This window comes from Osmerus mordax, chromosome 27 (genome assembly GCF_038355195.1).
Source record: "Osmerus mordax isolate fOsmMor3 chromosome 27, fOsmMor3.pri, whole genome shotgun sequence".
In the NCBI taxonomy this organism is placed as follows: Eukaryota; Metazoa; Chordata; class Actinopteri; order Osmeriformes; family Osmeridae; genus Osmerus; species Osmerus mordax.
In genome coordinates this window covers 5,276,417-5,303,911 of record NC_090076.1, presented here as the reverse complement: position 1 = coordinate 5,303,911, position 27,495 = coordinate 5,276,417, and the positions used below count along the sequence as shown (strand labels likewise).

Genomic DNA, 27,495 nt, shown 5'->3' with positions numbered 1-27,495 from the left:
ATTCTATTTGAACCAGTCACACTGTTGTGCTCAATTACACTTAACACTTCTACTTTTCTAATGATAGAGCTGGGCTTGATTTTTTCAGTTTCACAACACACAAGACTAGTACTACACAGTGATCCAATGTATATCGAATCTCATCCCCTCTATCGCATTTTTTTCACAAGGGGGGCACGCATTTACAAAGCATGTATGAGTCAAAATAAGAGCAGGAAAGTGTAGCCATCTTGATATTTAAGTTATAGCTTTGGAGCCGACCCTGCCTCCAGGTTACCTCTCCCTCTCCCAACCACTCTTCCTCCATGGGCTCCCCCTCTCATCCTCACTCTTCCTCATCCTTTTCCTCTTACTGCAACATTGCCTTCCATTTTTGTTGAAGACCGGTACCTGTTGCCTTTTCATAGTGCTTGCGCCTGATTGGTGGTAAGCCTGTACACTTGACGGTTGTGATCAATTGGTTCATAGGTGTGGTATTTTTAAGGGCGATGTCTTGAAATGTCAAAGAAATTGCATCTTAGATTTATGTGTCTATTGTAGAAAAGTGAGTGTAGTGCTTTGCAAAACACTGTGTGTAGTGTTTTGCAAAACGTGTGAGGCTGAGCAGGGGCGTAGTCGTAGACAGACGGCGTTAACATTCTCACTGTCACTGACTATCACTCAGCGCGGACCACCAGACCCACAGCCCTTCAGTTAGCTAGTTTGAGCAAGAGACACTTCATTTATTTTGACAGACTTTTACAGCATGTTACGAAAACTCACACATCACACACATTGTTTTTTTGTGGAGATATTAAAATTACATTCGGGGCTACACTCAAAAAGTTCTGCAGCCCCGGAAAAAATGGCTGGCGATGATGCCCATGCTGAAAAAGTGCTTATAGTAGGCTAGTTGTTTTACAGTACAGTTTTAGTTGTTTACTCCCATTTTACATTCATATCTTTTATTTTACAATATGTGGTTTAAATAGTTGGCCATTATCGATACTATAATTCGAGGAATCTGTGTGCGTGTGTCTATATGTGCAAGTTAAACATTTACTATTGTACATTGGTACATGGGCCGCGAATGTGGAAGGCCGTTTGCCATAAATTCACTGACCCAGTGGGTGGCAGTATATGCCTCTTTAGCTGGATGTTATCCACCAACCAAATCTAAGAATAAGAAAAAAAAGAAATTAGACTTCAGTTTGTTTTTCAAGCAACCGTTGGGAGGCAGCATAGGAGGCAGACATGCGTTGGCCGCTCCTACTCTTCCGGAAGGCAAAATAAGCGGAGGAGAAGAAGAAGGGACGCAGCCAGTTCAGGGCAGTTCACCAAAACGACTAATTTACAGCCACACAGCTCCTAACTGTCAGTAGGACACCTTCCATCTCCTTTTGTGGGGACCACAGTCGATTACTAAATTCTAGCAAGATCGCTTTTCAACGACGTATTATTTTCGATACAACAACTGCTTTTGTCTCACTATGACTCTTAGGTGATCTTTAAATGATCCGGGTGATTCTGGTAAGTGCCTTGACTCGTTTTTGGACTGTTAACGCCAGCCCATGTGTTAGCCACTGACGTTATTTAGCCAGCTAGCAATACTATAAGCTGTGTCTGCCATTCTGGTCATTCGTGAATCATGTAGCCAGCGTTAATGACACACTAGCTAAATAGCTACTTGATTGTCAATCCCTGGTCTGGGTACTTCAGTTTAATTGGAAAACCAATTTAAGAGTAACGGTTCCTTCTGAAGAAATGTTTGTTATGTATGTACTTAACTAGCTAGTTAGTGCTAGCTAGCTTGTTGGCTAACACGTTAAACCAGGAAGATTTCTAGCTACCTACGCTAGCCTACCTAGGCTGTTAGTTATTTGACGGATCGATCAATAGCCAGTTAATTTAAACTGTTTTTATATCTATGAGCAGTTACGAGCATCTAAGCAAACTAACATTTAGCTAGCTCCATATTAGTGCTTACCGGCCAGACTCCTGTGTGAATCACACACTTGCCACGACCTGTCAAACAAAGCGCCACTAAATGCGGCTTTTGTAGCTGGGAAGGTAAGTGGCCATACCTTGGCCATGATTAAGACTCAAACTGTTTGGTTATAAAGTAGTATTGTTTTATTTTATATAACTTAAGATTTCAACCTTAAGTAAAAACCTATTGGTGTCTATAGCAATGTAATTTGACAGGTTTGTGTCACAGTACGATCCTCAATGATGATTTGTAAGTCGTTTGCGAACTAACACATGACACATTTTATTGTCGAGACTACAAATTGAAACTAGAATATAGTCACAACTTTATTTGCTTGCGTTATAAACGTTTTAAATAAGTCCATATTGTCTACGTCAAAGTAACTTTTTATGGGGGTGAATTGAGCAAGTGTGTCATTGGTTAGGTAGACTGGACCTTTGGAGCTAGATTTGTCAGTGTAGCTACATTTGACAGTGAAACTCCCTTGCAAACAAAATTATGTTGTCGTTGGGTTAGGGTCATTTAACTTCGAGAGAGGCTTACTGGATATAATGCATGCAAATGTTTTCCTTTTTTTGAGTGAAAGTTGAAAGTCTCTACGAGACCCAAGCTTAGCTCAATCTTCTTGCTAACCGAGCTACTCAATATTGTTAGCTCTGTTAGGCTGATGTTAATAAGCCTTGCCACAAAAAGCGACAAATGTTGGTTATTGTTATAGTCTTAGCAATATGTGGATGTACTTACTTTTGTTCTAACGCCTTAATTGAAATGATGTGTCAAACAATCGGCTCATTAATATTATACATACAATAAATAATTCATGGTCATAGATTTTCTTTTAATACTAGAGTAGTGTAGTAATACTAGTGCATATCAAGGGTAAGTCTAACCCGTGAGTGTTTTGTGAGATTCTCTTAAAGCTTTAAGGTTAGGGAGCACAAAGTATCCATCATGATGTTGACCTGATAACTGAGAACCCAACACAGAACCATCCATTTGTACTCATGTGATATGCTCTGATATACAATCCATTTAATGAGCCAGCAAGGTAAGGCAATATGTCAATAATGTGCAGTTGACTGTCTGTGCCTTTTTAATGTGTTCTTTTCAAACTGCTGGCTTGACTACCTTGCCATGTTACTCTCTTGCATCCTGTCTTTGCGCAGAGAAAGTAGATTCTGTGAGGTGGAAGTCACAACATGTTGGTCATGTTTGGTTTAGACATTAGTAGGCTACAGCCTGTTACATGCCAGTCTCTCTTTAGCACACCAAGACTAACTTGGCTCCATACCTTTATGTACAGTGTAGGCTATAAAGAAAGAAGGCATAATTAAACAAATAAATTGAGGCTAAAGCCTGATCTACTAGCCAGGCGATTTTCACCATAAGTGCTTGTCTGCCACAGCAAGACACTTGGCAGAAGAACATGTGAAGCCACGTGTGAAATGACACTTGGCAAAATCACATTAGCATTGAGCATTTTAGTAATGCAGTGTTGTCTTCTAGTTTAGCTTCGAATTGGTTGTATCGTAAAGAGATTAATCATTTTATCTAGGCCCTGATGCATTAAAGATAGTCTTCTAGTAACAAAGCAATAAACTTAAATTATTTGTGTGTGACTACATTCACCCTTATCTAATTTATGGTAGCTCACCCCTGTATACCGAATGACTCCCCTTTATGATTTTATGCTAAAAGGTGTTTCGTTTTGTGTAGAAATACCCAAATATTTTTTTGATTTGATTTAATAATTGTCTTTACTTTCTTAAAAGAAATGGTGCATTTTCTTGTGTTACATTTCAAGTGTCACTGACCAACCTCAACAAATAGCAAGCCATCAAGAGCTTGAGGTATCAGACCATCCTCAAACCAACAAACTACAGCTACTGAGGTGTATGCTATGAATCACTATAGCACCTGGCTGATTTCTCGTTGTTCAAAAGGAACAATAGGCCTAGCTGAAGTGATCCATACAGCATTACTGATCTACACTTTGGTTTGTATTCTGTTGGTTGTTCTTGCACTGTATTTGTCATAGGCTAGTCGTGAGTGTGATGATGCAAAACATGATGGTGGGCTAGCATTACTAGCTTTTGTTTGCGACTCTTATGTCATCACAAGTTAATATACAATTTTAATTTCATCATTGATTGCTGAAGAACCCGTGGAACAAAGTTCACACCTTCTGGCTGTTGTCCACTTTCTCACAATGACTGTCTCGTGGTTATGACCAACTGTGTTTATGTTCAGAATAAAATGTAGGTTCACAATATTTTAGTGTGTGCCTTCGGTCTTAAAAGCCCACAAGATTATTTACAATAATAATTATGTCTGAGAATTCATCAACTTGGTGGGACCTTTGTCACTTATTTGCATCTGAAAATAAGACTAGGCTAGTATTTGCCTGTCAATGTCCTGGGTGGCCATAATTATAAATTTGGACTCTCGGAGTCTCTGTTTTATTAGAGATCCATTCAAACCTGTCACATCCTCACGTGATATATTTTGGAATTGCAGTTGCAATGTGGTAATATTTAAACGCTTATGACACATGACAGCGATGGCACCAGCAGAATTTGCTGGCACAGTTTAACCAGATGCCAGTTAGACTGTTCATCCAATGGATGGAATAATGGGATGATTTGGGGAAGGTGAGTCATTCATTCCCTTGACCAATCACGTTTGCGTGTGGCCGAAAAAAGAAATGGTCAAACTAATTGAAATGATTTAGTCTACTCCGACAAGTCATCTAGCTTTGTATATTGCACCTTACGTAGTTCCAAGTTTCAGAAATTGTTTAGCCGTCATTCTGAGAAGCAGACCACAGTCTTCCCCTAGGGTTCCAAGCATACAGGGTGTCCTTGCCAAACAGAAGATTTGGAGTTGGTTACGGCGGGCTTTGGAGTGCGGCACCAATCTCCCCCTGAGCCTTTAGCCAATGCTAAAGGGCCTTTCACAGGTGAACTCAAAGACCACAGCCTGTGACAGAAGGTCTGCCAATGTTGATCTGGAGCTGGGGTGTGAAATATCTCGACATGGTGCAAGTCCCTTCAGCAACCTGGTCGGGTTTGTCCTCTGAGCCATTGGGCAGCGGTGCAGAGGTGGGTCTTTGTAGTTGCGGCCCAATTGTTTGCTTTTATATCGGCCAAGGCAAACCAAAGGCCCAACGGCGGGAACAGTGATGGATCAAGGATCTAAGCCACAATTTAACTGACCTAAGAAGGACACCAAAGGCAGAGCCATATTTAGGCGAAACGCTGAAGGTGCAAGCCAGATAGATGCAGTTGTCCGTCCCAAGAGGTACCCTACATGAACCTAGTCTGCCCCAGGTCCTCTCCCTTCTCTGTCGCTCATGAGGCTGAAAGAGGGGTTTAAAATGAAAACGACTATGAAATGTAGGATTGCAACGTTAAACAGTTTCTCTGGCAATGGGTCAGAATGCTGAAAGTGAGCCCTTTCTTACTTTAGATTGGTTTCTTTTTTAAAGTGTCCCAGTAAGGCTAATTGTCATTGTTTAGACAAATGGATACATGCTCAAAACAATCCAAATTGTTTTTGCAGTGGCCTTCTACAATTGTCCCAAGGGGTTTTGTAATTTTGCTTAATCTTTGCAAGAGTGTTCTCATTAGTTTTCCCAGGCGGTGCCACTGCTAATCCACTAGCATGTGGCCCGACTTAAGAGTTCTGTGCATGTTTGATCTCTATTTTTCGTTCTCCCCAGGTTTGTTTCACTGTTCATTTCGCCAGCTTACATGCCACCTTACACGCCACCTTAATCGCCACCTTAATCCTGGGTCTCATCTTGACCCGCAACTCTTTCTTGATCTCCTCTGTGATGGACTCAGGCCACGGTCAGATGATCTTCTAGCTTATTACAGTCAATGCTAGTCTTGAACTAGAACAGGAAAACCGGTGTTTCTAGGTTTGCACGTCTTGTGGGGAAATCAACTGATCAAGCCTACCTACCAGACTTTGCTCTTTTTTTTGTGGGGGGGGGGGGGGGGGGGGGGGGGGTAAAATATTTTTTAGCATTTTTGACAGTTTGAAAGGGGGTGTGATGTTAGCTCTCTACAGTTTGCTGAGGACAGATTTGTGTGTGGTTCGTAACGTTGCAATACAACTCTTTCCCTCGTGCTAAAGCCACCTTTTATTAAGGCAAACAGGGGCAGAGGAAGGAGATGAAGGGTCTCAAGTCAACAAACACAAGAAGAACACTACAGACAGCCTTCAGTGGCTTTGCTTGAGATTTCTCAATAATGTCGAAAACCCGATCTGACTGATAATTAAGGCTGGTTATACTCTTTCGGTCAACCTTTCTTGCGTCCGTTGTTGGGCCACATAACTAAAATTTTATTGTTAGTAATGTCCTTGTCCAGAAGCATACCTAAACCCTAAAGCGAAAGTGTGATGCAGCAATTGCTTAATCCTTGCCAACAATTAATCAGTAAACAACAACTTTCTTTTGCTCATAATACCTTTTAAGAATTTTACAAGCTGGAAACAAAGCCATTCAGAGTTCTAATAGTGGTTAGACAGAAAATTAAGAGAAACCGCCATACTGACGAGAGAACCTGTGTTTTTTTTTTTCTTCCCCTCACCCTCTGCTCGCTCATGCAACCGCACTTTGTACACTCTTGCTTTCCTGGCGTTTGCCTCTCGAGTAAAACTATCGAGCAATTTTCTAATTGCTTTCGAGGAGGTGTCTATAGCGGTACACGTTACTATTGTTTTATCGCCCGGACTTTCTGTATAGGTAATTGAAAAGTGTGTCTTTCAGGGGTCCAGGTTGGTGTTGTGAGAGAGTTAACCGGGGAGAAGGACAGCCTGGTAACTTCACCGCCCAGACACCTAAGGTGAGAATACCTGGTTTCAGCTTGCCATGTGTGGTGCTTCTCACCAGGCCTGGTCTGCTATGCTCAGTTAGTTAAATGTGTCTTTCTCCAGGGGCTTGTCTGACCAAAAACATGAATTGGGGGATCTCTATTTAAACATCTAGACTTGGTTCAAAGACAGTTGCCAGAGCCTCCCTTCCACAACGCCTGACACAATACCCTACAAACATTACTGTTACTTTTTCACCTCCGGTTAAAAAGTGAGCTATTGATGCTATGAGTCCTGAGCAGAAAAAAACATTTGGGGCTGCTGATTAGCCATGCTTTCTCTGTAGCCTGTGACTATGTACCAACAATGTAAAACCGAAGAAACTATGCAAGGCCAAGAATGGCTGTTTTCTGTATAAAGGATCACTTTATGGCAGGCTCAAGACGTGTAACTGTGCCTTAACTATTTGCTCCACCCACACAAGAATGGATATTTTGGATACTGAATTAATATTATGAGGACAGCTAGTTAGACTTTTTCCCAAAAATCGAATCTAATCTAGTTTTGTACTACTTATCAGTAATACACTTGACAGTGATTTATTATGCACACACACACACACACACACGAGAGAGAGAGAGGCCTGTCCAGCCACCAGACGAAGCACCATTCCAGATCCCGTGCTGTTAAATGGTAGGAAGGGCTTGGTCACAAGCAAAATATCCCCGCTGTGTGCCAGGGAACACACTCCCCACTGCAGCGGGGCAGATAAGATCAGGGCGAGGGGCAGGTGGCAGAGGGCAGGGGGAGCCCAGGCGGCGTCCCAACCCAGGGTCACCCCCCCCCCCCCCCCTTCCCCTTTGTCCTTTCTCGCTTATGTCTCTCTTCCTTCATTTCACCCCCCCTCCCCTCCATTCTCTGGCCTTTGGAGCGTTCTCTTAGCCCCTACAAACTCTCCTCAGCCTTTCTCCTTGTCCTTGCTTGCCTGCCGTGCGTTTCTCCATTGTTGATATGACAGCATGTCCTGCCAAAAGCCCCTCTGAATTGCAGCCGCCATCCTGACTCAATCTAACAGCATTTTCTTCTCAAGGCCCTGGGAGAACTGTGTTTGTGTGTGTTGAACAGAAACGGCACTGTTTGATGATGAGCCTATGGCACCACTATAAACCTATTTCTGAAATCAGTGTAGATTTCCCTTTCTTCTGATGCTATACTTGATTCAAGGACCTGGCTTTCCAATGACAGAGTAGTCGATCTAGAGAGAAAGAACCTCGGTAATTAAAGCAAAGGAATGATTCACATTGGCATCATGCTCTGTAAAACTTTGTTACCTACTACTACCAATATAAATAAACTATTACAATAGCCTGTAGCTGGCACCACAGCGTGCATGGGGAAACAATTTTCCAAGATCCCACTGTACACTGCTGGGTAGCTAACCAGGTAATCTGGTGGGAAGCCCGTAAAACCAGCAAGCATATCTGAGCTAAAAATGTTTGGCTGATGACAGCACGGTGCTCAACCACAGTCAGTCATTCTAACCCTCCCATTGACAGCTGACAATCAGCCTGTCCACAACATTTGTACATTAATTGTAATACGTTGCTAATAACTTAAGTTCATTCAACACCCCCCTTGTCTTATTTTGTTGTTCTCCGGGAAAAGCGGACATGACTGAATGTCGAGCCCCATATCAGGTTGGTCAGCTGTTTGATTTCCCTTACCAGAATGAAACAGTTGGGACACAACAATGGACACAGATAGGAGATTAACGAGCTACCTAGCCAGCACGTGGAAGTAGGGTTGTACTGTCCTCTGTTGGTTGAACGTGGCACGGCTGTGGCAAACTTTTGGACAGACAGTCACGCCAACTCATTTGTATGTGGCCACTTCCCTCCACGGACACCATTACTTGGGCTTGAGGCCAGTATGAACCGTGTGGAGCTTCAATGGTTTCACTTAGGATGATTCAGAGAGTAAGAAATTCCACTCAATACCTTTTTTTAATATGACATATGAAATATAGCAGCGGTTGATTTAAAAAAGAAAACACACAAAATAAACCAAGGAGGACTGTATTGTTAATATTTCATGTAACTACTGTGAAACGTTTTCCATCATTGGTTATTCAATAGTCGCTGAATATTCATAGCAAGGTAAGTTACTGTTAACTTGCCATGAACAACACACTAATGCATACACGGATGCCAGAAATGAATACTGCCTAATGAAACATAGCAGTGGGGCCTATTCAGCAAATGCATGTAAAACTCTAAATGAGGGGGACTATGTACAAAAGGTTCTGGAATTTCTAAGTGGTTCATCTGATATGGCTGAGAATGCCTTCAAAGTGTGCCTTGTTGATTTCAAGTCTGAAAGACACAAACTGCTGTAAATGTGTCAGTATCCATGTGATCTGTGATGCTCACAGTAGGTCAAATGAGGTATTCACACCCTTTTTAGGGATGTTGGTGTGGTTTGGTCACTGGTCATCTGGTTTGTGCCACAAATAGGAACTGACTGCATGGTTGTTTGTCTTTCCAGTGAATCAGCATTTCTCTGTGGGCTTGGTGACTTGTCTGCAGCGTCATGGAGAAAGAAGACCTGAAGATCATCAACAAGGGGGAGGAGGATGAGATGGTGCGTACCTTTTCTTCTCTCTCTTTCTCTCTCTCTCTCTGCCACAATCTCATGCACGCATTCTCTGTCACTCATATACGTTTGGAGCATAATTTGAAACGATCCCAAACCTTGCTGCCACTTGATTGGTTGTTAGTCCCACTTGATCGGGGCATACCAGTTCCAAAAATCCACATAAAGAACATATTTTAAAAAGTAACAGGAAAGAATATGATGTTGTTGTCTTTTTGCGTAAGAGGCGGCAAGTAAAAAGAGAAGGCAATAACTGCTTTCCAGGCTGGAGCTCTGACTTCCTGTTCTCCCCCCCCCCCGTCTTTCCCTGCAGGAGCTCCAAGGGTACCGGCTGTGTCGCTGGCGCCTGGGCCTGGTGGGCCTGGGGGTGTTGTGTACTGGGGGCTTCCTTCTCCTGCTACTGTACTGGATGCCCGAGTGGTGTGTGAAGGCCACCTGCACGCGGACCACTGTCAGAGACGCCCAGGTGGTGCTGCTCCAATCCACTGTGCGTATCTGCCTTCTCTTGACTCCCTTGTGTACGCACAGATGCATGCATGCGTGCATACTGTTTGTACATGCAGTTAGCCTTGAAATATTAAATATCTTTCAAATAATACACTATTTTTGGGGGGAAAATATTTCTTTGGTTTGCACGTAATGTTTGGTAACACTGTATAATAAGTACACTGTATGGAACATGAATTGGTTAATTGTTGGTTCATAATTTATAAAACACCAGTACATTATTCTAACATTACTATAAGGAACATTACAAATCCATATATTAACCAGACACACATACACGCACAGGTGGTCAAAGTTGTGCCTGTCTGTGTTACAGGACGAGTTCAAGCGCTGGTTCCTAGCGAAGGTCAGAGTAATGCTAGCCCCAGGAAGACGCCCCTTTGACAGCCTGGAGACTCCTGCTGGGGTCAACGGGCACGTACCCAACCCTTCAGACACCCCAGCTCAGGAGTTCATCAAGAAATATGCAGAGTACCAGCCCACTCAGGTAGCACACAGACGAGCAAACGCTGCTGACAGTTTGAAAACACGGCCTTAAATGTGTCCTTATTTACTGTCTTGCTCTTCTCTACCCATCAGATCCGCTATTTCACACTCCACAGCACAAAGTACTACTGGAATGACGTGGTCCAAAACTTTGAGGCATTACTGTAAGTCTTACGTTTGTTCTTACAAAAAAAAAAGAAGAAATATGACTTGGGCTAGACTTTTTTTTTTGGAACCAAGTCTATTTCGATTTTTACATTAAAGTAACTAAACCTCCTTGCTTATACTTCCTCTTCCGTCAAAATCTGTTGCGCAATTGTTGTTGTGAATTTCCCACTCCGTCTGAGTGAGTTGTAAGTCGGCATGTAATGTTCATGTCGAATGTAATAGAATACGCATGACACCATTGGGGCACAATAGCGTTGTCAGGAAGGCCAACTTTAAGAATCATACCTCCTGTTTCGTTTAGATTTGCAGTGTAGTGTTTTGTACTGTTATTGTTGCACTTTTATCGTCTGTTTTCATGGTACAGAACTGAAAAATGAATTTCCCTTTGTGGCAAAGAACATCTAATCTATAATGAAAGCACAAGGTTCTGTGTTCAACCCTGGGACAAGTCTGACTCATGTATTTTTCCAAATCGTTAGGTCATTGTAAGTCATGTTTAGAATTCCGCAATCACATGTTACCTTGATCTTCTCCCAGTTTTCTCTATCTGTGAACTTGAATCAAACGCTCCAACAAATTCCTGACTCATAGAAGTCTGGCACCCAGGATGGACAAATAGAACAGCTTTTTCTAATAGCATACAACACCTTTCAGAGATGTTTTTGATTACCAATCTTTCTTAATCTTTAATTTATATTATATGGTTTGCAATGGCCTGTTTGTGAATGCCAACCCTTTAATTATTCCTGAGTTGTGCTTTTTTAAACAATGGTCTTGTAAGGACGTCATTTGTATCGTTTCAACTTTCAACTTGGTCCTATTAGCAATGCACAAGCCAATATACACATGCGGACTGAACGCGATTCTCCATAAAAATAATTAATTTGATAGAATATCTATGCTAGTGTGTCAACATTATATACTTACAATGTGCTTTGTCTCTAAACCTATCCAACCACTCACTGTAGAGGCCTGGAGGATCTGCAGGTGAACTGCTCAACCATACACTCAGAGCATAGCACTGGACTAACTAGTAACCAACAAGAATACAGGTAACTGCTTACAAATTCCTTTATTTACCGCACAGAGCTCAGGGTTGCTTTGATCTATATATGCGCATGTTAGAGAGACAGTGAGAGAGAGGGAGAGACTGTGCTGATTGTTCTCAACCTTTGGTATGGTTAACTTCTTTTTTTTTTCTTGTTTTACCCTGGCAGGAGACTGTTTTTTGGAGTAAATGAAATATCAGTAAAAGTGCCTTCAGTTTTCAAGCTGCTAATCAAAGAGGTAGGATTGTCTCATTTCGGGATTCAGACACCTTCAAGGATTTCAGACCAAAGCACACACAGAGATATATAGAGATTTATTTTTGTCTTGCAAATTGTGAGAATTTTCTTACTGAGAATGTTCTTCATATATAATAGGTGAGAAGCACCCTAACCCAAATATTTAGATTTGTTTTACAGGATGGTATCAATTTGAAAGTTTTTCCAATTCATTCACAGTTTATCATACTGCCGTTGGAGTTGCAGTTTCTCCTTTCTCAAGTTTAGATGCATAGGCATGGGTCGTTCTCCCATAAAAGAATGTTGGTTGATATTATTTGTAGAATATTTCACACCACAGGAAAACGTACAAACTTTAACACGACAATTCGAACACATAGAAAGTGAGTCGAGGCGTTGTGAGTAACGTCTGCTTAACCTTTTGTCTTTCTTGCTTTCATTCCTGCGCCTCTCCGTCCTACAGGTCCTCAACCCTTTCTACATCTTCCAACTCTTCAGTGTGATCCTATGGAGTGCAGATGAGTACTACTACTACGCCATCGCCATTGTCTTCATGTCCGTCATATCCATAACTACCTCTCTGTACACCACTAAAAAGGTTTGTTAAATAACCCTGGAGCTGATAATAATATAACAAACACGCGCACAAACCCACCGAGTCTAATCCCGACCTATTTTGAACTTAATTAGACATGCTTATGCATAGTTTAGCGTCACGTTCATCAAGCTGAAAACAGTTGAATTGTCAAACCTCATCTATGGTCCTAACTAATTAGGTTAAAAGGTGCCCATAATTGGGCTTCTTTTTTTCCCCACTCAGTTTTAGTAAATTTTCCATTAATTTGCTAGGTACTTGTGACATTGTATTTAGAGAGCAAAACTTTGGATGGAACTTCTTTACCATAGGCAAAGTTCTCGTGATGTGTTTGGTCAGCAAGGAGAACCTTTTGGACTTTGTGGCGCTATCTGTCTAGTATACCACAGCAAAGCACCCGCTATTGGGCAGAGGTCTACAAAATATAACAATGGTTCCCAGAGTTATGTAACTGGAGTTCTAGTGGAGCGGAGCCCCATAGGGCTTTCACGCCCTGCTGCCTCCTGTGGTCTTCCGTCGCTGGATAGGGGCCGCTGTACTTCTCGTTGGAAAAGTTTGTACGTGACTGTTTTCTCAGGCTGTGTTGTCTAGACAACCTGCCTATACCACTGGGAGCAAAGGGCACCATTCTAATGCTCCGCTCCACTCACAGAACAGGAGTTGCATAACCGTTTCGCACTGCGGGGATCGGAGTGTGACGCGCATGGAAGACAATGGCGCACATATTCACATTTTGGTGTCGTCTCAGCAGAACTGTCAGACCTCCCGAGCATGAACCTCCGTTTCTGAAGCGTAAAGTTGCCTCTCCCAACTTGCTGGGGGGGGGGGGGGGGTCAGACAGTGTGGAGACGATCTTTTCATTCCTTTGTTTCCAACTGGAACTGGTCATCATGGCACAAACGATGTCCCACGACGAGGTGGTTTTAGTTCATCAGGTCCCTGCTAATGCAGCCCTTCGGACGCACTGCACGAGATTGTGTGTTGTTCTGCTTGCCTCCCTGAACGGTCTTTTGTCTCTCTCTCTCAGCAATATGTCATGCTTCATGATATGGTGGCGGCTCACAGTGTCGTCCGCGTGTCTGTCTGCCGGGCCAACAACGGTAAGTCGAGGCATTCAAACGATTTCCCTTGATGTGTAAATTTTGCGTTTGAACACCTGGCTTGCTTTAGAACGTACTCGGGGAGGGTGTTACAGGAATGTAGTGTTTTGCACTGTAACGAGTCCATACAAGCTTCAATTGGCATTAGAACTATAGCGGCCTAGCGTCAACACAAAATCCCTTGAATTCATATGTTTTTTTTTTTTTACATAATGGCACTATTTTAATGCTCCCATAAGATATAAGCTTACTTCCTTATTATGTGTCAGATGAATACAATTACTACAGGTAATTTAACAATTAGAAGGGTTCATGTAATGTTTTTTGTGCATTTTAGATGCCATGCTTCAGCACCTATATAAAGTTAGGGTCTTATTAGGGTCAGCTTGAATATTTTTTCTTATTATTATTATTAGGGTCAGCATAGTGCCGTCTGTCACCCACCTCTATAACTGTTCTGGAAAGCTGTGTGTGTAGTTGAACGTACCAAGAGACGTGTCTTTCTTGCTGTGCGCATGTTGTGTATGCTGGTGATGTCTGCATTGCGTGTGTCCGTTTTTCCCGGTGCATTGACCTGTAAATATGACACCTCAGCAGTTTTTCCCTCCGGCCCAGAGGGGCATGAGTAATGAGAGATGTCTTTGTGAGCAAGACCTCCCCCCAGCTTCCTCCTCCTCTCTATATTCTCTTCAATTCATCCCCGCCTCCCCCCCCCCCCCCCCCCCCCCCGCGTTCTTTCGCCTTTATTCCTTTTTCTTAATTTCCTCTTTTTGTTTTCCCCGCACCTACCTTGTCCACCAACAGAGACCGAGGAGGCCTTGTCCACAGACCTGGTGCCCGGCGACGTAGTGGTCATCCCCAGCAACGGGACCATCATGCCATGTGATGCTGTGCTGATCAGCGGTACCTGTATTGTCAATGAGAGCATGCTCACAGGTGAAGCACTGAACTCCTGCCCCTTCCCGATACTCCGTAACTCTCGAAGTTGTTTTCTTGATGACGCAAATAGCTGCCTCTACACGCAAAAGCGGTATATTCGCTCGTTTCTCACAACATGCAGCACATGTACGGGGTTTGTTATGTAGCAAAATTGATTGGCTCAGAGAAAGACACGTTTCCCAAATCACTGTATCGCTTCACTTTTGTGATGAACTGACTCTCTTGAAAATGTCTTCGAATCTTTGCCAAAAGCAGTGGGTCTGTAACGATAGCCTTTCACCAGGTTCTGGTGAAAGGCTATCGAAAAGAGTGAAAGGAGTTATTTGCGCGATCAGGACGGAGCTGGCGATTTCCAACGTTGTCATCACAAATATCGCTTCTCTTATCCTCCCATCCCAGGTTGTCGTCTTCTCGATCAAATCCGATCCAAGGCGGCCAGTCATCATAACTCGTTTCTCCATCACCCTTTCCCAGGTGAGAGTGTTCCGGTAACCAAGACCAACCTCCCCAACCCGGGCCACGCCCAGGGGGATAAGGCGTCGGAGGACGATACACCGTACAGCACCGAGGAGCACAAGAGGCACACGCTCTTCTGCGGCACCCACGTCATCCAGACCCGCTTCTACTCCGGAGAACTGGTCAAGGCTGTGGTGGTCCGCACAGGTGCACTTTCTGTCACGTGGTTCATTTTGTTGTTGTTGTTATTGTTATCCTCCGGTCTGGTTGTGCGTTTTGTTATTATTACCCTCCCTCCCTTTTTCTCCTGCCCTCGTATCTGGATTCATCTCTTCCCTTGTTCTCCTCCAGGCTTCAGCACAGCCAAGGGACAGCTGGTTCGCTCCATCCTCTACCCCAAGCCGACGGACTTCAAGCTGTATCGCGATGCCTACCTCTTCCTGTTGTGCCTGGTGGCTGTTGCCGGCATTGGCTTTGTGTATTCCATAGTCCTCAGCATCATGAACAAGGTATGGTTGAGTTTTGGTTGGTATGGTTGAGTTTTGCCTTGACGGATTTTTTTGGGGGGGGGCGGAGGAAGTAAAGGATGCCTCTTAATTGTTTGAGTGGAAACTTGTTGATCTCTGACAATGTATAGGCAGCAGTAGCATTTTGTTTTTCTGTTTTTTGTTGCTGCTTTATGTAATGGGGGTACTATCAACAGTAAATGTAATTTGGGCGCCGGCGGGAGCTCACCGGATAACTAACAAAGTTATCCGGTGAGCCCCCCCCCCCCCCGAAAAACTAACAAAAAAATACATGTACCGGTATATACAAATAAAAGTGAATGTAATTTTACCCCTCTTATACCTGTCCATAGGTGCCTGCCAAGACTATCATCATCGAGTCCCTGGACATCATCACCATCACTGTGCCGCCGGCGCTGCCTGCTGCCTTGACGGCAGGCATCGTCTACGCCCAGCGCCGCCTCAAACGGATCGGCATCTTCTGCATCAGTCCGCAGAGGATCAACATCTGTGGACAGCTCAACCTGGTCTGCTTTGACAAAGTAAGGACCCAGAGAGAACCGCCGGCTCCATGTTGTCTAGCACCCTAGGATTTCCGCGTCAAGGCCCCGCGTTAAAACTGAAAAATATGAAAATGGGGGGGGAAAGGAAAAAAAGAACGAGCATGCCATCTGAAAGTTCCGAAAATAAGTTCAAATTAAGCGGTCAAATAACGCTGCTGTTATTTGAGTTTTTCATCTTATCGAGTAGATCTAGCGCAGTAAGCATGGTCTCAGTCACTAACGTGCGGTGGTTCCTCTCAGACAGGCACACTGACAGAAGATGGGCTGGATCTTTGGGGTATCCAAAGGGTAGAGAATGGCAGGTAAGATGGACCCAAATCATAAACTAATAACTTCATCCTGATCATGTAATCAAGAACGTGTAATCGTCTCCGCGTAAACAAGTTGCATTTAAAAGGGTTGTGCCAAAATTCAGAGTCCAGACAAGTTGGAGAAATCTGAATTAACTGTCACTAGAGGACAGTACTGTGGGCCGATATCTTGAAATAAACTCCCTTAAAACCGTTCCTCATCTCTCCCGTTTCTTCCCTTCCCTTCCCAACCCCAGTTTCCAACCATCAGAGGAGAAGGCCTACAAGGAGAGCCTGGTCAAGTCCCAGTTTGTGGCGTGCATGTCTACCTGCCACTCCCTCACCAAGATCGAGGGCCAGCTCTCCGGGGACCCGCTGGACCTTAAGATGTTTGAGGCCACAGGATGGGTGCGTGACGACTCGTCCCTGGATGTTCTGAATCCTGCGCCTTTGCCCTTTGGCTCCCTCACATTCTTTCTCGCTGGGAATAAGATTCCCCCAAGATTATAGCGTGACTACCAAGTATAGCATGTTAAGGTTTGGAGCTATGGTTCGTGTTTCTTCCTAAACTCGGTATCCCCTCTTTCCAACTCTTTGTCCATCCCTCTCTCCCACCATCTTCCCATCACTCCTTCTCACCCTCTTTCCCACCATCTTACCATCCCTCCTTCCCATCCCTCCATCCTTCAGATCCTGGAGGAAGCCACAGAGGAGGAGACCTCCCATCACAACCTCATCATGCCCACCGTGGTGCGGCCTCCAAAACAGCTGCTCCCGCCCGAGCCCACTGCCTCCACAGAGCAGGATATGGTACGTGCTAGAATCCCCTCTCCCCTCCCCCCCCTTGCGAAGGTGTCATCCTCATAAATCGTCATCATTCCTCATCGGGAATAATCTCTCTGATGGACCTATGATCTTTGTTCTTCTTTTCTCCGCCTCTGTCTCACAGGAGTTGTACGAGTTGTCGGTAAGTGGCATGCTGATTTGGTTTCATTCGTTTATTTCTCGAGTGGATTCATCACATTTCTTTTTTGAAGGGTTTTGGAATCTCTACTGTGTGCTCTGTCCCTAGTCGGCCTATGAGATCGGCATCGTGCGCCAGTTCCCCTTCTCCTCCGCCCTGCAGAGGATGAGCGTGGTGGCCCGGCTCCTCGGGGAGAAGCGCATGGACGCCTACCTCAAGGGGGCGCCAGAGGTGGTGGCCAGCCTCTGCAAGAAGGACACGGGTAATACCTTCAAACTGGTTTCCTCGCGAATCTGCTGACGTTGCGTGTTCATCATGCGCTCGGTTCCTGACCGCTTCCGTTTATGGTCGACGGAACCAAAGCAGTTTCCATCTGTTCTACCCATTGAGTGAACGTCTGTTAAGTTAGTCGTATGTGGTAATGTGATGGGGGGGGGGGGGGGGGGAGGAATTGGCAAATATAGAACCTCCTCCAAGTTGACCTAAGCACAACATCTATAAGACCAGGTATTAACGTTTGTGTGTCTGTGTGTTGTAGTTCCAGAGAATTTTGCAGGTGTTCTGGAGGACTTCACGAAGCAGGGCTTCCGAGTCATAGCCTTGGCCCACCGCCGCCTTGAGTCCAAACTCACCTGGCACAAAGTCCAGAATGTCAACAGGTATCCTCCACTCCCCAGCTCATCTCTCTACCCCAAAGGCTGTACTCTCTGAGGTGACGGATCCTCATTCTGTTTGACCTAGGGATCATATTGAAGCCAACATGGAGTTCCTGGGCCTGATCATCATGCAGAATAAACTCAAGGCAGAGACCTTTGGAGTACTGGAAAACCTCCGCAAAGCCAACATCCGCACCGTCATGGTCACTGGTGAGCACACACATGCACGCACACACATGCACACACGATTCGATCAAAGCTAAAATGATTTGCCTACACTTGTCTCGAAAATGAACTGCGTATGCGTATTTACAGATACATAATAACTGAACAGCTTCTACAAGCTTTCTAGACCTATATACCACAGCCTCTATCCCCCCCCCCCCCCCCCCCCCCCCCCCCCCCTGTGTCTCAGGTGACAACATGCTGACCGCCATCTCCGTGGCGAGGGATTGCGGTATGATCCCCCCACAAGACAAAGTGATCATTGCAGATGCCCTGCACCCCAGAGACGGACAGGCCGCCAAGATTACGTGGCGCTACGCAGACAAGCCCAGCCAGTCCCCTCCCCTGGAGGTCAACTACAGGGTGCGTGGCGTGAGCGACGGGCGCCGCATGCGTCTACCTGGGTTTAATCACAAACGCGTGCGCTGGAATTTTGACCGATTTTTGAGATGCGAAAAGCATCTTTCACAGCTGATTACGACGTCTGATGTGTTCTGATATCCTCTTAGACTTAGCGACAGTCATCACTCAGTTGTTGTGCCCGGATCTCTTCTCTCAGGATGTGGAGATCAGCCTGGAGGACGTGTGTCACGCAAACAAGCCCAAGACTCAGGAGGAGCAGTACCATTTTGCCATGAGTGGCAAGTCCTTTGCCGTCATTACCGAACACTTCCAAGACCTGCTTCAGAAGGTAGAGTTGGGGGGGGGGGAATGCATAATTGTTGAAGAAACTTCAGAAATGTCTTGTAAATGGTTGTTGTCGTTGTGGTTATTTTCCACTGATGTTTGATTGTGTTTTCAGCTGGTCCTTCATGGCACGGTTTTCGCCCGAATGGCACCTGACCAAAAAACCCAGCTCATCGAGGCTCTACAGGGTGTAGAGTGAGTAACAACACACGCACAAACAACACACGCACAATCGTTTCTTTTCGATTTGAGTCAACAACATACTTTTGTTCTCCTTTTTCCCTGTCCAGCTACTTTGTAGGGATGTGTGGAGATGGTGCTAATGACTGTGGCGTAAGTACCAACTTTATTTATTTTTCCTTTGTTTCTGCTAATCGGGTCACTTGGCGCATTTCATAGAGAATAATAGTTGCTTGGATATTTTTTCGGGTCACTTGGCGCATTTCATAGCGAATAATAGTTGCTTGGATATTTTTTCAAGGTGTAATTCATGACGTGAATCGGTGATTTTCATCCCTCTCCCGATCCAGGCGCTGAAAAGAGCCCATGGTGGGATATCTCTGTCCGAACTGGAGGCCTCTGTGGCCTCTCCCTTCACCTCGCGCACCCCCAACATCTCCTGTGTCCCCAGCCTCATCAGGTAACGCAACGCTCAGCCCGACACCGCTGTGCGCGACGACAGGCCCGCAGCGCGGGCCAGCTGTCCCGTCTAACACATTGTTGTCCGTCTGCAGAGAGGGCCGCGCCGCTCTCATCACCTCCTTCTGCGTGTTCAAGTTCATGGCCCTGTACAGCATCATTCAGTACATCAGCGTCACCCTCCTCTACTCTGTGAGTGGCCTTCAAATGTACTCTGCCGCCACCCTCTAGTGGCGATGCATTATTTAGCAGTATTTGTTACCACTGCCTGTGTTAAGCAGGAACTACAATCAATAGATGTTTTTAAATAGAATCATTTCTAAGAATAGAAAACTGCTCAAAAGATTAAGTTCCACAATAAACTGTACATTTCCATTTGGGACCCTTTTCGGCTCCAAAATAAACATTTACGTTAGCAAAAATGATTTAGGGTTCTCAATAGCACCTTACAGAGCTTAAAATGGTTCCTAAATGTCAACGTAGGCTTTTTCCAAAGGATTTGTCAATCGCAATATATATGTCAATTCTACATGTCTGGTGACCATGCTTATGAGAAGACGTTTGGGAATAGCAAGTCCATTTTACCAGGAAGCTTTTTTGCGAGGTAAATCTGTGATGGAGCATTCTTGGGCTCGGGCACAATCTGAATGCGTGTTTGTGCCGTCTGTGGTTCTAACAGATCCTCAGTAACCTGGGAGACTTCCAGTTCCTCTTCATTGACATCGCAATCATCCTCGTCATCGTTTTCACGAGTGAGTACCGTAAACGGGAGAGAACCGACGCACAGAGGCCAGCCGATAGACTCTCTTGTGTCCCCCCGTTCTCTCAATGTTTTCCCTCTCTCGTCTTCTCCTAACGCCTCCCTCTCTCGACCCACGCCTCCCTCTCTCGACCCAGTGAGTCTGAACCCAGCGTGGAAGGAGCTGGTGTCCCAACGTCCTCCCTCCGGGCTGATTTCCGGCCCGCTGCTCTTCTCGGTTCTGACCCAGATCATCATCTGCCTGGGCTTCCAGACCATCGCCTTCCTCTGGGTCAGACACCAGCACTGGTATGAGATCTGGACCCCCCAGTCTGAGTGAGTACAACATTTGACCCTTTTTTGTTCATTTTGCAAAAACGCTTCCATCGAAAGCAACGTACACATGAGCATAACTGCCCTTTTTCTTCTCGCAGTGCCTGCAATATCACCACCTACGGCAATTTCTCTCCGGAGCACAACTCGAGCGAGGACTTGGACCACCACAACATCAAGAACTACGAGAACACCAGCCTGTTCTACATCTCCTCCTTTCAGTACCTCATCGTGGCCATCGTCTTCTCCAAGGGCAAGCCCTTCAGGCAGCCCAGCTACAAAAACTGTAAGACGCCCTTGTCACAAAACCACCCCCCAAAAAAATCTCAAACTCCCTTAATTAGTGTTGGATGTGGTGACTCATTCTGCGTGTGTTCTGTTCTGTTCTCTGCAGGGCCATTTGTGCTGTCAGCCTTAAGCCTTTACATATTCCTTACTTTTATCATGTTCTACCCCGTCGCGGCTATTGACGACTTTTTAGAGGTGAGTGGGACGTCAGCCCCGATGAACCCGGCCATTCGCTTTTTCCTGACAAATATCGGTCGAAAGGCAACCGTGAACATATCTGTCCCCCTGTTCAGATTGTGTGCGTGCCGTTTGAGTGGAGAATCACACTTTTCTGCGTCATCGTCGTCAACGCCGCCGTGGCGGTCTTCGTGGAGGTAAGCGCACGCACGCGATCACGCACACTCCCACCCTTACCGTGCACAAACGGTTCGGACCTTTTTCCCCCCTCGGGTCAAACGCTTGTCGCGCAGTGCGCTCGTTCGTTTCACCTTCTAGAATCATTCGACTCGCATTGTAGCCTCCCAAGTCAAGCACGCTTTCTCGGCGCACAAGTCTAAAGGGTGCCACTGCGTCTTACACCACCAATGAGTAGATAATCACCAGCTACCCACAGATCCTAGTCGCTCATCGCCAATAACGATGACCCAAATCCTCTTGATGAAGTGTAGCCATCCAACTATTGTAGATGAAATCACCAGCAACCCTCTCATCTTCACTTGAGTTTGAAAGAAAAAAAAATAACCATCTTGTTTTGCCTCTCTTCCTTACTTCACGACTAATGCACAGCCTCTAAACAAATCACCCTTAATGTCCCTTTTCATAGCGTATGTCAAAGGAATGAGGATAACATGCACAAATCTATTGGAAGTAGCAGTGTGATCAAGTAGCCCTTCTGTCATTCTTTCCCCTGCACACTGCGCCACTCCATAGACCTTCGTGCTCGATGTCGTCTTATGGAAGCTTGTGTTCAGCCGAGACAAGCAGGGCAGCTATGGCGTCACCTCTGCTGCAACCCCGACACACCAGGTTGGGAAATCTGACATGTCACACTCTCTCTCCCTCTCTCCCTTGTCTGGTGCTCTCGTCCCCCTTTTCTCCTTCCTCCTCTTCCCAAGTCACCTGACACTCTGTGTAACCACCTCCTCTCGCATGTGCTTTCTTTGTGCCTCTCGTGCCGGGGGGGGGGGGGTATTGCACTCCTCCCTGAGCATGATCACTTTTCGTCTCTACGCCCTCCTTTCCGATTTTCATTTTATTGCCCCGTCATCCCAGTGGCTCCAGTAAGAGTGCTGCTTTTTTATCTATCAGCTTTTCCTTAAACTGTATATAGTCTCTTCTCAAACTGTGCGAAAGCAAACAGAACCGCCAAAGGCAGGTATGTACTCTGGACACAACAAATGCACAGTAACTTCCAAGGGGTATGTTTGTAGCCAATAAGGATGGGTTGTCAAAAGTTGCAGAAACGTTTCGATTTATTCCAGAAATTGGTAGGTAAGGTGGAATTAATATGATTTTGACTCCATTAGATTCATTTTTGTGAAATATTCACAATCATGCAAAGTGCTAGAAGGCAGCTGCTCACTAACCAAGTGTTGGGTGGATGCATTCATGCTATTTTTAAGGTAATTTTCAAAGATGTATCCAATGGAAAGCTATAATATTATATATATATATATATATATATATATATATATATATATATATATATATATATATATATATATATATATATATATATATATATATATATATATATATATATATATATATATATATATATATATATATATATATATATATATATATATACACTCCATATAGATCATTGATCATACAGTGCATGATAGTCATTCGTTCATGAAAAAGTATCAAATATTTTATTTATTTTTTAAAAATCTTTTTTAATTTGTCATTGTCATGACTTCAGAGTGGCATCGACCTCTGGGGCCGGCGGTGTCTGTCCTGGCTGTGCTGTAGACGGAGAACCATGCCCAAGGCTCTCTACATGCACCTGGCCCAAGAGCTCAGCGTGGACCCCGACTGGCCCCCCAAACCCACCACCACCACCGAAGCCAAACCCCCACCACCAGGACCAGAGAACGGCTCTTACCAGATAACAGGCGACTCCTAGCACCCCCCCAAACCCCCGCCTACAGTTTTTTTTTTTACAATACTTGGACCACGATGACAGGTTGTTGATGATGGCCATGGACGACTCTGAAAGTGAAGTGAAATGGTGGTGAGGAGGAGGGGTTGGGCGACCAGGTCACCTCTGATGCATGTAATGTAGTCATGTCATTTCCTCCTCAGAGCCCTCCTACTCTTCCTTATGTAGGCTGAAATGCGCACTCTCAACACGCGTGTTTTGTGTCGACCCCACCCTCCGAAAGCCACCAAGCCCTCAACCCAACCTTCTCTGCTGTCCAATAAAATATCTGCTGTCCAATATGCGCACACGCACAGTATTTTGCTTTCGATATTGCTAAATATGCAGAGAACTGACAAAATCAAGGGACCTACGCAGGATTCTGATCTACGGTCTCGGTGATTCTCGGCACCCATAGATCTTTCAGAGTACTTGTTTTGGCTTGTGTGTGTGTGCACCTATCAAACACACATACTCTCCAATCGAGCGGTTACCAAGGGGATTCGATGCATGGACCTGCATGAAACGAGGTTGAATACCACCACAGCTTTCCTACAAAACGGTAGAAATATAGGAGTCTGCCGTAGCAGGCTGCCTGCTTTTGAGGAGCAGAACTAGAGGTGGCATGCAAATCTACTTGAGAACACGGGCAGAACCCACGTACATGAGACCTTCCAAAGCTCTTCTCGATCTGCAAAATCACGTGAATTTAGCCATGGTCGAATACTACTGTCTGTCTTCTTTTTTTTATTTATTATTAGATCTTCTCTTTAGCTTTTTCTTCCTATGGAAGACCAATCAAAGAATCCTACTAGTCAAAGGCCAAACATTGTGATTGTCAGTTGCTTGCTGTGCGCACACTCAGTACAGCCGCGCGCCATGCAGCCCCATTGTACCAAGGTACACTGCTGTGGTAATGCATGTCAGTATGCTTTATGGCTAGGATAGGATAGTTGAAAGACCAGGTGATGGTCCAAGATATGTTTCCTGTGCTCTACTACATTAGTGTTCAAAAGACATTTTCAATACCAGAATTTACAGGATACCGAACATGCATTTTGATCCACTTACACATACAGTAAATGTACTAGTACGCACATGGCTATTATTTGCTGCACAGCAATGATGAGCGTTGTTGAAATTCCACCCCGCTTGACTGAATGATCCAGTAGCAAAGCCGTCAATAACCTCAAATAATTTAAGGCAAAGTAGGAATTTATGGACAACATCCATAATGGTCTGTATTTTGAGTTCACAAAATTGGAACGGATTACATTATCAGACTTTTAAAGTAAATCGTGATATACACTGTAAATCATTTTTTTCCGGTTGATCATGAAGCCTAGCTGAAGTGCAGATCATTTGGAAATAGTTTATGGTTTTGACCAGGATAGTGGCTAATAGACCAATTATTTCTCTATAGAAACTGGCTAATATTAGCCAAGGGTAAAAAAGGTCATGGAACATGACTCATGTTTTCATCTGCAGAGAATCTTGCAAATATATCACAAATCTTCAAATATTGACAAATATATTGACAAATGTTGCTTTGTTTTGTACAGACTTATGTACTAATGGAAATGGATAGTTCAATTATTATTATTTTTATCATGATGCATACTTGAACAGCACCCTCAAGATTAGCCCCAAAATATTCCCATTTTGCAGTCCCCAAAGATTTTAATACAATTAAGTTATTTGAGCATTTCATATATCTTCCAATTTCTCAAAAAGACCAACTCAGAATGAGACTGAAAAACAATGGACCTCATGTTGGTAATAATATGAAAACGTTGCTGTATTTGTTGAGATGCATATTTACAGTATTCTGCTCATTTTCAGCATTCTATTATTTAAAACGTCGCCGTTCGTTTTGTAACAGAGGGCTTTGTTGTTGCTTTTTACTTTTGGTACTGTTTGTCATGATACATTTTCAATTTCTGTCTGGGTTTTATGTTTTGTTATTGTTATTCATTTACAGGGCTGTAATTTGTTGATTTAGCTGGTTTGGAATAGATGCCTTTGGCTTTTCTTTGACGGTTTGAACCAATGATTCTGAGGTGGGATTATTATGGCATCTTGACTGAGATGTATTGACTTTGTAACCAAGCACTTGAGCTTTTGTCACTGTATTGTTTAAATGTATGTCTAGTGATTGATGAAGAAGGGATTCCACATTATTGGGCAAATAAACCAGGCAAATTAGATACTCTGTGCTAAAAACCTTTTCAGTTTGTGAAATCAAGATGCACGTTACATGCTGAAGAATGTGCAATGCTGTCAGTGTCTTTTTATTGATTTACTTTCAATATCTATCCTTGTAAGGATTATTTTGCTGCTTGGGGACAATGATTATTTATCAACTGTCATGATGGTGCACCTTTAATCCTTTTTGTAATCTTAATATTTTATGATTACCATAAATCTTGTAAATTCAGAATTCATGAAAGCGCTTGATAGTGTTCGGCTCAATGGATTACCAAGACATAACAATATCAAACCGATTGAGTGTATGCTGAAAGCCCTATGATCTTTTACAGGTACATGATTCCAAGGGTTGACACCTTTATGCTCTAGAATTGTATTTTGAATTTTTTTAAACAAGACCATCGAGAGACTTTAAGAACCGATCAGCCACTAAAATTGTACATGTTCCAGTGGACATTATTTCCTCAGGGAAATGTGTATTTGTAACAAATAAAGAAATGAAGTTGATACCTAACTAATTGACAAATGCTTGTTTTTAGACAATTTATTACAGTTCTCCTGTATGTCAGGTGTTTGTTCTGTGTAGATTATGCTTCAAAACCTGTCTTCAGACCCTTTATAGTCTTCATGGAGTAATTATCCTTTTTCTTTTTTTTGCAGAGATGTAAATTACTCACAGAATTTTGTACTTTTATTTATTTTGTATTTATTTTCAGTTATATTTCATTTCTGAGCATTGCATGTCTGATTTCTGTAGATTTTTTTTTTCTTTCATTTCAATAAATGTGGTCAAAACATCCTACAAGTTTGGATTCATTGCACAAAAGATAATTTACATTTGAAAACATATCGTGATTATGAACTAGAACATGGTGAAAGTTGCAACATAACATAGACACAGAGGAGGGTAATACGATGGTGTTTTCTCAAATCTGCCCATTATCCTTATTTGATAATGCTTAAGTTGTTGGTTGTGCTTGGCTAAATGATTATAAAAAATGACTGGACTGGCTAGAATCAGAGCCCTCCCTTCAGGTGAAAACCATGTTGTAGCAATCAGGGATTTAACACAGCTAGCATTACTGTCAAAGAAGGACACCACGGGAAAAAGGCTACAAAACACTAAAACGTACAATAAAAAGTTAAATGAACCACATAAGTATACGATCCATTAGCTCATTCAGATACAAATAACAGCTCTCTCTCATAAACACACACACACACAGCCCTCATCACCCTAATTAGTAATGACTGCCCACTCTGTCTAATCCCCTGCTCTATGAGTGTCTCGCACAGGCGCTGATGCATGCATCTCTCCCTCTTCCCAACCCCCCCCCCTCTCCCCGACTGACTGTGTGTTGTGAACGGCTAACAGGGCCTTTGTGTCCACTAAGGACCTGTTGCTGAGTCCACGCCATGAACAGGCCAAGCGGATCCAGGAAAGAGCTCGCATGAAGGCCCGCTCTTACCCACTCAAGGCCGACCACACCATCCTACCCGTCCAGAGGGTCAACTCGTGAGTGGCCTATGAAAATAATACGTTTGTTTATTTGTGTTTGTGTGTGTGTTTACATGCGTTTCAGGGATGGACTGTTTTTTGCTGGCCAGGCTAATCTGTAGCAGGCACCTAAACCAGCAAGCTCTTTCAAAGAGTATATTTGCTCTCTTCCCTCCCTCTGTTCATCTCTATATTTGTGGGACCCTGTGCCCGTAATTAAGTAAGGACATTGTGATCGGTGGCTTTATTATGTTTGGTGTATATATGCAGTTCTGTCAAGACACATTACTGTGGAGAGATTAACTACATCTAATGGTGCTGCTTGTTTGCTGGGGTAGTTTAGCCTGTTATGCCTTTTATGAATGCCCAAATGCCTGACGTGTCTGTTTAATATATGTCATGGCCATATATTAGGAAAACATTGCCTTGCTTTGAGGTATTGCCAGATAATTTAGATTTATTTTTGTTGACATGTATACACATTTTTGGACTGTTCTCAACTATGCTCCAGAGATATAACCTAAAAATATTATAAAGCCTTACATGGTATAGTTTTTAGATACAATGTACTAGCGCTGCAATGTAGTTGTGTTCAGTGTAATCAATATAGTCAGTTAAATATCATAAAACGCATCATAATTATGTCAATAGTAAAATAAGCATAATTTGTTATCTATCTTATTCTCTCATTCAGGCTCTCATAGTCCTTTTCACAGAAAGAAATATTTTCTGCACCTTCTACATGCCTCCAATCTCAGTCCTAAAATAATTTCT

General features: G+C 43.8%; 1 protein-coding gene across 3 annotated transcripts; it reads left to right on the top strand.

Moving 5' to 3' along the window:
- Positions 1–1,443: 1,443 nt before the first annotated feature.
- On the top strand, positions 1,444–26,019 carry LOC136936788 (polyamine-transporting ATPase 13A3-like). Of its 3 annotated transcripts, XM_067230421.1 has the most exons (34): positions 1,444–1,509; positions 6,747–6,822; positions 9,335–9,430; positions 9,756–9,929; positions 10,266–10,436; positions 10,529–10,599; positions 11,572–11,655; positions 11,821–11,890; positions 12,353–12,487; positions 13,512–13,584; positions 14,389–14,520; positions 14,998–15,186; positions 15,331–15,488; positions 15,839–16,027; positions 16,289–16,350; positions 16,596–16,746; positions 17,029–17,148; positions 17,288–17,305; positions 17,411–17,564; positions 17,841–17,961; positions 18,044–18,168; positions 18,374–18,546; positions 18,743–18,874; positions 18,986–19,065; positions 19,161–19,203; positions 19,401–19,510; positions 19,605–19,701; positions 20,189–20,261; positions 20,407–20,584; positions 20,683–20,867; positions 20,976–21,064; positions 21,163–21,243; positions 21,800–21,895; positions 22,797–26,019. In XM_067230421.1, the coding sequence occupies exons 3-34, from the start codon at positions 9,380–9,382 to the stop codon at positions 22,998–23,000; spliced, it is 3,789 nt and encodes a 1,262-aa protein (XP_067086522.1). In that variant the 5' UTR covers positions 1,444–1,509; positions 6,747–6,822; positions 9,335–9,379; the 3' UTR covers positions 23,001–26,019. The 3 variants fall into 3 exon arrangements, with proteins under 3 accessions (XP_067086522.1, XP_067086523.1, XP_067086521.1); XM_067230422.1 differs by lacking the exon at positions 21,800–21,895; XM_067230420.1 differs by lacking the exon at positions 22,797–26,019 and having other exon boundaries at positions 21,800–22,450.
- The last annotated feature ends 1,476 nt before the right edge of the window (positions 26,020–27,495 follow it).